Source organism: Miscanthus floridulus, chromosome 19 (genome assembly GCF_019320115.1).
Source record: "Miscanthus floridulus cultivar M001 chromosome 19, ASM1932011v1, whole genome shotgun sequence".
Classification (NCBI taxonomy): domain Eukaryota; kingdom Viridiplantae; phylum Streptophyta; class Magnoliopsida; order Poales; family Poaceae; genus Miscanthus; species Miscanthus floridulus.
The window spans coordinates 91,519,280-91,529,470 of NC_089598.1; the positions used below are offsets into that span (position 1 = coordinate 91,519,280).

Sequence of the window (10,191 nt, forward strand, 5' to 3'; positions counted from 1 at the left end):
TTTCATGTAATCATAGGCTTAATAATCATTTCATAATTCATCTGCATAACATAATCAGATTCAGATGTATATGAAATAGATGTGTGCCTGTCTTTAATAATCTCCTGTCATTGTATGCCTATGTTTTGCACTAGGCAAAATAATAAGGATTTAAAATTCGCTTTGCTCCCTTACACAATCTTCTGTCCATTGTTTCATGCCTTTTGTTGTGCTGTTATGCTGGTACTGAATCTGTTGCAGCAAATTCCTCCCAGCCGTCTCTTTCCCTCTGGTTTCCTCTTGCACCTTTCTGCGCGCGGCGCCGACGCCGAACAAAGTGGAGCAGTGAACGTGAATGCAGCCATGGCCATGTACACCCCCTCCTAGGATTGTGTAGGGGACCAAAGAACCCTAATTCGTTCAAAAAAGCAAAAAAGAACCCTAATGGCCAATGGCAACCCTGCATGAAAGGCCACAACTTGCGAAATGCTTTGGCTAATCTATATAAGCCAGTCCTGTCACTTCTTGAGCTTTAGTTTCGCAGTGGTTCATCGATTGGCCGGGCAGGTTTTCAGGGACCACGCTAACCTAGCTGCTTCTGCAGTTTACTGAGCCATTTCTGATGAAGCTAGGCTCTTTTGCAGAGGTCCATCTCCATCCATGGCTTTCTTTGGTCGGAGTATATAGGAGGGGCCTGGACCATCGCCGTCTAGCGCTCATGATCAGTTCCTTGACATGCCATGTTTGGCTGGTACTATGTGAAGATCTGGCTCTAAACTCTCTGAAGCAGGGATGTGAGTGTACTTTCTCCTTGTGTTGTGGACCTCTCATGCGGCGTTGGTGACATGGACCATGCATCAGATCAACATCATGGAAGCATCAGATCTGCACCAACTGAAAGGTTCTTGTTATTGGTGGGGCACAGGGATTTAGGTGATCTCGGAATAATATTTGGCTGATTTTGCGCATGGAATTGATGATGAATAAAGAAGATTTGGTTGCTTACTTGTGCTGGAATATAGATCAGGTCGTTGAAGCTGAACTGGTGGGGTTCAGTAACCAAAGTACCTATCAATATCTTTTCGGATTGATTGGTTTCGTCAGTCAAAAGATGGATGGATAAGCCGGCTTATTAGCCGGCTGAAGCTATTTTGTTGTGAGAGAAAAAATTGTAGATTCTAGCTGATAAATTCAAGCGAATAGGCCCTAGCATGATGAATTCTGATTTCTGCGTGATTGGAAGGATGAGCAGATGACAGAAATGCCCTTTTCATCTCATTTTCTTTTTTTCCCACTGAATATTTCTGCCAACGGTCAATTTGGTTGGACTGCTAGATTTTAAAACTAACCTGAGTTGGAATTCTTCTTATTAGTTGTTGCTTATAATTACAATGGTAGTTAAACTGTAAAAACAAGACCCCAAAGTTCACTGCATTTACTGAAGAGCTTCGTGCCCGTATATGTAGTAAGGCTGTGTTCGGTGCGGCTTCTGGTGCTCCGGCTCCGCTACTGTAGCGGAGCCGGGGGAAGCATCCATTCGACAGCTCTTCTGGCTCTCCTATAGGCTGCGCAGGAGCCGAAGTCTTTTTCTTGGTCGCTACAGGATTGCACAGGAAGTAACAGGGACGAAGGAGCCAGAGCCGAGCATGCAGGAGCCCAAACAAATGGCCCCTAAGTCACATTCTGACCAACTGGCGTTGTGAATCATTGCAAGCTGTTGCCGTCGTCTCCCTGTCAGTGCACGCCATTTTCGTCTGTGGATACTTGCAGATGAAATTGGCGTGCGTTTGGAGCGCTTTCAGCCTTGCACCAATTTGCCATGCACAGTTCAGGAAAACACGTTAACCGGTTCTTCTTCCTTGGACATTGATTAGAAAGAAACTAAGACAAACCTCGCTGTTATCCTAAATCCAGAAGCAAATGCTACCGTTACAGACATCATCACTTTAGCTTGGGTGGTTTGATACCACAAATGGCAAGGCAGGTGATTGCCAATTTGCCATTGCGGTACCAAGCGTATGTACACGTGTGTAGTTGTCAAAACTTGGCAGAGGCGAGGTGGTTAGCCCTCTGCCTACACCTGCCATGCATGGTTCGGTGGCCATGGCTACGTCAAAACTCGCGGGGATCGACGAACAGGACCGTCCCGGACGGTACCGGCGCCGCCCAGCCGTCGTCGTCGTCGTCGGCATTTTTGGTGAGGTTCTTGATGCACCAGACGTCCTCGTCGCAGGAGAAGCGGCGCCACCTCGGGACGGCGGCGGCGGCCGGGTCGTCGGGCGCGACGTCGGCGGCGACGACGGCGCAGGCCGGGTTCTTGCGGGCCACGTTGTGGGCGTGGTGGCAGAGGGAGCGGAGCAGGTTCGGGCCCGCGGGACCGGACATGCGGAGGCCGTAGAGGAGGTAGGCGCCGAAGGGGCGGAAGATGTCCGGGATGGAGGGGACGCGCATCCACGGCGCGCCGCGGTCGAGCGCCCGGAGCGCGGCGAGCGACGCGCGGAGCAGCGCGGGCGCGCCGCGCACGCGGAGGCGCATGGAGCGGGTGGAGTCCCAGACGCTGAGCACGGCGAAGGACGGCGGGGCTGACGGGTCCCGCTCCGGCCCGCTCTCGATGGCCACGAACGTGCCCAGCGTGAGCTTGTGGGCGAGCAGCGCCGGCATGTCGGCGGGGAGGAACTCCGTGGCGTGCGGCGGGCACAGGCGCGCGTAGGCCGCGGCCGCCAGCGGCGGCGGCAGCGGGAACACGCGGTGCGCGCTCGGGATGGGCAGGCGGTGCGCGTGCACCGGCCGGCCCAGGAACTCCGGCCGCCGGAACGGCGCGTACCCGAACCGGCCCGTGAACAGCGCCAGCGAGGCCGCGTTGGACGTCGTCGTCGCCATCGTCGCGTGCGCCGCGCCGCGCTCACGGCACCACTCCTCCGCGCGCTCCACCAGCGCCGTCGCGATCCCCAGCCGCCTGCAAGAGCGCAATTAACGTAAGCACACATACAGCCGTTCAAACTTCAACCCATGTGACGGCGGCGGCTGCGGCGCCTCGAGAACCGTGCGTGCGTGCGCCTGCAGTGGACTCCGGCCAACCAGCCGGAACGGTGGGCCCACTCCGCGGCGCGCGATTAGGCAAGCAGAAAAAGTACGTTGGTGTGGAGCAGAGAAATGGACGCATTGTGTTGTGTGCATGCGCATCCATCCGCATGCGGTGAAAACTGAAGAAACAAAAAGAGGAGTGAAGTGGTGCGGAGGACATGGCCACCGTGACACCGTACCTGTGAGACGGAGAGACCCTGAGGCCGAGGAGGCAGGCCACCTTCACGTACGCCGCCGGGGACGGCTGCTGCTGCTGCTGCTTCGGGTTCGGGGAGGAAGATGGTTTCTGTTTCTTGCCGCCGCCTCTGCTCACCACCCTAACGCAGGCCTTGATGAACCCGACCATCTCCGCCTCCTCGCCATACTCGGAAACCTGAGCATTGCAAATTCATCAGCCAACGTACAGAATAATCTGATAAATTGTCACTGTCGAACGCGTGCATCTTTCATTCGTGCACATCAATTATCAGTAACAAATTGATCTGTCCCTCTCCCTCAGTGTTTGAACTCCAAACACTATACCACACCGATCGGATTGGTGTGCCAAACAAACAAACAGTTCTTCTTTTGTTTATCGTTAGTTCTGTGATTGATAATTTGGTAGCTTGCTGCTGCGCGTAGATTAGTTAGGCCGCCACTTACCAGCATGACGTGCTCCGGCGCGTGGCGGACCCTCGCCAGCGGGTCGCCGACCTGCTCGACGGAGAGCGACATGCCCTTCTTCTTCTTCTTCTTCGTCGTCGTCGTCGTCTTCCTCAGCTTGCTGCCGCCACCACTGTCGTCGTCGTCGTCGGGTGTGGTGTCGTCGCAGCACAGGCCGACCTGGCACCGGCGCTCGAGCTCATCGACCGCCGCCAGGTCCCTCTCCATGTCGAACTCCCTAACCCTAAACGACACCTTCTTCTCTCCATCCATGACGCTGACCTCAAACTCAAACGACAGTATATCTAGCTTAGCTTGTTCGTCGCTGTCGCTACTAGCTTAGCTTAGCTCAACGAGAGCTTAGCTTGCTGCGCTGCTGCTCCTCTCCTCTACGACGAGGAGGGCGGGCGGCAAATTTATACAGGACGAGAGGAGAGGGGTAGACTCTATGAGACCGGGGCAAAATGGTAATCTCCCACGCACTCCCAGTGATGCAGATTGCAGAGAGAGGCGCAACGCAAGGAGTGACGAGTGACGGAGAACAAAGAACAACAACGGCATTGTAGCAAAAATAGAGCTGATTTAACTGCCTGGGTTTTTTTTTCAGATATAAAGCCTAATCTAGCTGAACTGAAGTGGGCCCCAGTTAGTGCCGAAGACTATAGTTCAGTAGCTGTTCATTCTTCATTCACACAACAAAAAATACTCTAAAGTTCGGTAATGCAAGAGGGGCATGGCATGGATGCTGCACACAGTTGATTAAAGGCGCCAAATCAACCTAGCTAGCTATGTAATCCCGATTACTCTAAAGCACACCAGCCTTTAAACAAGTGAGATTCTTCCCAGTTCAACAAAAGTTATAGTATAAGGCGATAGGAATTAGGATTTGTAGGCCGGAACCTACCGATTGTAGGGCATCCAAGCATATATTCCAAGAGAGGCAGTTCTAGAGATATGATTCATAGAGGATCATTCTTTGTGGCATGCGCATATATATTATATATATAAGTGGGCGTTGGTCGGCTTTTTATTTAAAGTTTTTTAGAATAAAAAATAGAAATCAGTTTTTCAGTTATGACCCAAATGAATAAATAACGTTTTGCCCCTGAAAGACAGACCTGAAAATTCTTTGGCAGATATAGTTAATTAGTTGATTTGCACAGCGCTATTTTACTGAGCAGATGTAAAAACATGTGCACATGTACCTATTGCTCTATAAGTTTATATACTCTCATATTGTTCAAGTGAAGTTTGGCTCTGTTTGCTGCAACTAACGTTGCTGCTGCTGCGCAAGGCCCCTCAGCAGGCGCTGCAGCAGCAGCAGCATGTGGCTAGCTGCAGCAGCCGGTGCTTTAGTTTCAAGCACTCGGAAATTACCAGAAACTCACACTAATTAGTGTGTGTTTCCAAGTAATAATCCACACAATGCTTACAGCTCCAACACAGACACTGCACACTGTGTGGCGAGAGGTGGATCTTCGGCTTCGTTCCAGACCATTCTCAACCAGATTCCTTCGGGAGAACGTAGATTTATCGAGTGCCGCCAGCTTTATCGAGTGCCAACACTATAGAAAATTGGATCTTTGTCGAGTGCGTAGAGGTTTGCCGAGAGGCAAAACTCGGGTACTCGGCAAAGATCCACTTTGCCGAGCGCCAAACCCAGCACTCGGCAAATTAGTTCTTTGCCGAGTGCCGGCCTCTCGGTAAACATGGGCACTCGGCAAAGAGTGCCAGGGCAAACGGCATCCATGGCCGCCACCGTTGCCGAGTGCCTGCCATTAGGCACTCGGCAAAGACCTGCCACGTGACCGGCTCGGGGGCCACCAGGCCGGCTCGCCTTTGCCGAGTGCCACGTGGTCGGCACTCGGCAAATGACCTCTTTGCCGAGTGCCAGACCTAGCACTCGGCAAATAATATTTTTTTTTGGTTTTGGCCGCCAGTTTTTTTGTGAAGCATTCCTACAGTACCATGATCAACATGTTCAAATTTGGCACATTTTTAGTACATTTTGCTATATTTTTCACTTTATTTCGATTTGTTGAATTTTTCCGAAAAATGTAGGGTTGAACTACGGGTGCATCGAATATTCGATTTGAATGATTCAAAAAATAATATTCTTGTTTTTGAGTGTAAAGTTAGGCCAAATCCATGAACTGACCCAAAATTTCGATCAACGTGCGCACGGAGCAACGCCACCATCTTCCGTGCGGGCGGTTTTTTAATTCTAAAAAATGCAAACGAATTCCGAAAATCGCGAAACTTGTCGAGATGTCATGATATCGTATGCGTATGCTGTGGTCAAAATTTGAAAAAGTTTCGAGTACGTTGCACGTACGATGTTGGGGATGTACTGGTTTGTGAACATCGTACGTGCAACGTGCTCAAAACTTTTTCAAATTTTGACCACAGCATATGCATACGATATCATGACATCTCGACAAGTTTCGCGATTTTTGGAATTCGTTTGCATTTTTTAGAATTAAAAAACCGCCCGCACGGAAGATGGTGGCGTTGCTCCGTGCGCACGTTGATCGAAATTTTGAGCCAGTTCATGGATTTGGCCTAACTTTACACTCAAAAACAAGAATATCATTTTTTGAATCATTCAAATCGAATATTCGATGCACCCGCAGTTCAAACCTACATTTTCTGGAAAAATTCAACAAATCGAAATAAAGTGAAAAATATAGCAAAATGTACTAAAAATGTGCCAAATTTGAACATGTTGATCATGGTACTGTAGAAATGCTTCACAAAAAAACTGGCGGCCAAAACCAAAAAAAAATATTATTTGCCGAGGGCTAGGTCTGGCACTCGGCAAAGAGGTCCTTTGCCGAGTGCCGACCACGTGGCACTCGGCAAAGGCGAGCCGGCCTGGTGGCCCCCGAGCCGGCCACGTGGCAGGTCTTTGCCGAGTGCTGGCACTCGGCAAAGATGGAGTCTTTGCCGAGTGCCAGCCGATCTGGCATTCGGCAAAGCGCGTGGCCCACCACAAAACTGCCTGCGCACACACCACTCCACACACACGCGCGAGCACGCCCGCGCCCGCCGCCTCGCCCCGGCCCTGCCCCGGCACGCCCCCTCGGCCCTGTCCCGGCGCCGCCCCGGTCCAGCCTCGCCGCGCCGCCGCCACACCGCTCCCTGGCCATGCCCCGCCGCGCCGGCCGGCCCCGGCCCGGCCTTGCCCTGCCGTGCCGCCCGGCCCCGGCCCCGTTCGTGCCCCGCCGCGCCGCCCGGCCTTGCCCCAGCGCCGCGCCGCCCGGCCCCGGCCCCGTCCATGCCCCGCCACGCCGCCCGGCCCTGCCCCAGCGCGCTGCCTCGGCCTCGTCCTGGCGCCGCCGCGCAGTTACGTCGCCACCCCGGTCCGGCCCCGCCGCGTCGCCGCCCCTGGCCCCGGCCCCTTGCCGCCGTCCTCGGCCCGGCCCCTTGCCCCGGTCGATCGGAGAAGAGGAGGAAGGAGAGGAAGGAGGAAGGAAGAGGGGGAAGGAGAAGGAGAAGGAGAGGAGGAGGAGGAAGTGCCGCCAACCAACCCATCCCCGACGCCCAGCCATCCTCGCACGTCGTCGACCACACCTCGCTCGGCGGCCCACCAGTCCGTCCACGCCGTCCTAGGTACACTCTCTTTTCTCCTTTTTCCTTTCTCGTAGTAGTGTAGCCGTGTGTTGTGTTGTGTTGTGGTGGTGATGGTGGTGGAGGTGGTGGTGTGGTTGTGGTGGAGTAAATGGAGGTGTTTGTGGAGGTGGAAGTGGTGGTGGGGTTGTGGTGGTAGTGGTGATGGAGGTGGATGTAGAGTTGGAGGTGGAGGTTTTATGGCTTCATAATTAAAGTATATGGTTGTGATGTATGCTTGTGGTGTTAAATGTGTACTTGTGGATGTTTGTGTGGTTGCCGGCCATCGTGCCGATGATTTTTTGCAGGTTTTGGGAACCTCACCGTGTAGGGGAGGTTCTGCCGATTTTTTTTTTGAAATGACAGTATTTTCTTGTTTTGCAGAGAAGAGCAGATCCGGAGTAGCCCCGCGCCATGCCGGTCTGCCTGCACAGCGTCGCCTCACCACAGCACCGCCACCCTAGGTATAACCCCTGTACCCGTACCTTGGTCGTAGATCTCGTCACCCAGTTAGGCGTCTCCCGTCCGAAAGAGATACGGTTCCCACCGTATCTCTTTCGGATTGTCCACATTTTTTGGACAGCCTGTGGATGCGTAGATGGGTTGGCTTCTATGTTCTGCTCCCATCCGAGTCGGAGTTTCGGCAGCACCTTCCCGTTGTTCTCTGGATACACACTCTCCTTTGCAGGACGTGTATCGGGAGAACAGCGGGGAGGTGCTACCGAAATTCCATCTCGGATAGGAGCGGAGCATGGAAGCTAACCTTATCTACGCATCCTCGGGGGGGATTAGGACCTATCCTTCACCTATTAGATGGTAGGAATGCCGTGTAGATGCAATTGTTGGTTTTATTACTCGCTTACATATGTGTATGACAGAGGATGGATAACTGTGAGTGGATGTACACGGGCTACGCAAGTAAGAGCCATGAATGGGTTAGGGGGACCGGTCATTTCCTAGAGCATGCATTTGGTAGGGCTGCTAAAGGGTCGAGTTGGATGCCGTGTCCCTGCAGCAAATGTAAGAACACGAAAAGGAAACGAAAGAGTCAGGTGGTGAGAGATCTTTACAAGCACAGATTCGTTGCAAACTATACCCGCTGGATCTACCATGGTGAAGGCGATCGTATTAGAGAGGAGGTGGTGAGACCACGCCTCGAGGAGTATGATGGAGATGCCGAGATGGCAGACATGATGGCAGACTTTCACGATGCACAGTTCGTTGAAGGATTGGAGGAGGAGGATCCAGAGGAAACCGCAAAGGCGTTCTTAGCCATGCTGGATTCGGCACAGAAGCCCCTTCACAAGAAGACAATGGTTTTGCAACTGGATGCCATTTCACGCCTAATAGCGTTGAAGTCGCAATTGAGCCTGGGTCGAGACGGCTTTGATGCCATGTTGATAGTTTTGGGCAAACTGCTTCCGGGGGGTCACATCCTACCGAAGAACACGTACGAGTCACAGAGACTCCTTCGTGCACTTAAGATGCCATATGAGCCAATCCATGCTTGTCCGAACGGGTGCGTCCTATTTAGGGGAGACCACAAGAAAGCAACGCACTGTCCAAAGTGCAAAGCCTCTAGGTTTGTGGAGGTAGACGGTAGTGATGGCAAGAAGAAACAGTCTAAGATCCCCGAGAAGGTCCTACGGTACCTTCCTTTCCTACCGAGGATCCAACGACTGTACATGATAGAGGAGTCCGCGAAACAAATGACATGGCACAAGAATGGCAAAAGATATAGTCCTGATAAGATGATACACCCATCGGATGGTGACGCATGGAAGCACTTCGATGACATGCATCCTGGCAAAGCTATGGAGGCTCGGAATGTACGTGTAGCACTGGCAACAGATGGGTTCAACCCATTTGGAATGATGGCGGCCCCGTACACTTGTTGGCCCATTTTCGTGATCCCCCTCAATCTTCCCCCCGGCGTCATTTTTGAACCCAGGAACGTGTTCTTGTCGCTGATAATACCTGGACACCCGGGCAACAATATGGGTGTGTTCATGCAGCCAGTGTGGGATGAATTGCAAGATGCTTGGGAAAAGGGGGTACTGACGTACGATCGAGCTACAAAGAAGAACTTCACAATGCATGTGTGGTACCAGTATTCAATGCATGACTTCCTGGCGTATGGCATATTCAGCGCGTGGTGTGTTCATGGGAAGTTCCCTTGCCCAACATGCAAGGCAGCTGTGATGTTCACCTGGCTGAACAAGGGTAGCAAGTATTCTTCATTCGACAGACATCGTCAATTCCTGCCTAACAACCATGAATTCAAAAGAGACATCAAGCACTTCACGAAAGGTGTTGAAGTCACCGACCCCATTCCTCAGATTATGGGCGGTGCTGAGGTCCTTGCCGAGATAGAGGCTCTCCAAATTGATGAAGTCTAGGGTGGTTTTATTGGATATGGTACCAAACACATGTGGACTCATATATCGGGCTTGACTAGGCTCCCCTACTTTAAGGACCTTCTTCTTCCACACAACATCGATGTAATGCACACAGAAAAGAATATCGTCGAGGCACTCTGGGCAACACTCATGGACATAAAGGAAAAATCAAAGGACAACGTTAAGGCTAGACTGGACGTGGAAAAGATGTGCGATAGACCAAAAGCTAGTGATGAAGACCCCTACGCCCGGCAAGAGATGGAAAAGGGGCCCGGCCGATTACATCCTGAAAAGGGGCAATAGGAAGGAAATACTGCAGTGGATCAAGACATTAATGTTCCCTGATGGGTATGCGGCGAATCTGAGTAGGGGAGTGAACTTCAAGACTATGAAAGTCAACGGGATGAAGAGTCATGACTTCCACATATGGATTCAGCGGCTCCTTCCTGCGATGACCCAGGGATACCTCCCCAAGCCA

The 10,191-nt window shown here is 52.2% G+C and overlaps 2 protein-coding genes across 2 annotated transcripts; one reads left to right on the forward strand and one right to left on the reverse strand.

Annotated features, from left to right (window-relative positions):
- Window positions 1-1,844: 1,844 nt before the first annotated feature.
- Window positions 1,845-4,058, reverse strand: LOC136529880 (acetyl transferase GW6a-like). The gene is made up of 3 exons (XM_066522927.1): window positions 3,706-4,058; window positions 3,243-3,436; window positions 1,845-2,935 (listed from the first exon to the last, which is right to left on the reverse strand). Exons 1-3 carry the CDS (start codon window positions 3,976-3,978, stop codon window positions 2,092-2,094), a joined length of 1,311 nt encoding a protein of 436 aa, XP_066379024.1. The 5' UTR covers window positions 3,979-4,058; the 3' UTR covers window positions 1,845-2,091.
- Window positions 4,059-8,495: 4,437 nt separating this feature from the next.
- On the forward strand, window positions 8,496-9,713 carry LOC136526357 (uncharacterized). The gene has a single exon (XM_066519049.1). The coding sequence runs from the start codon at window positions 8,496-8,498 to the stop codon at window positions 9,711-9,713; it is 1,218 nt and encodes a 405-aa protein (XP_066375146.1).
- The last annotated feature ends 478 nt before the right edge of the window (window positions 9,714-10,191 follow it).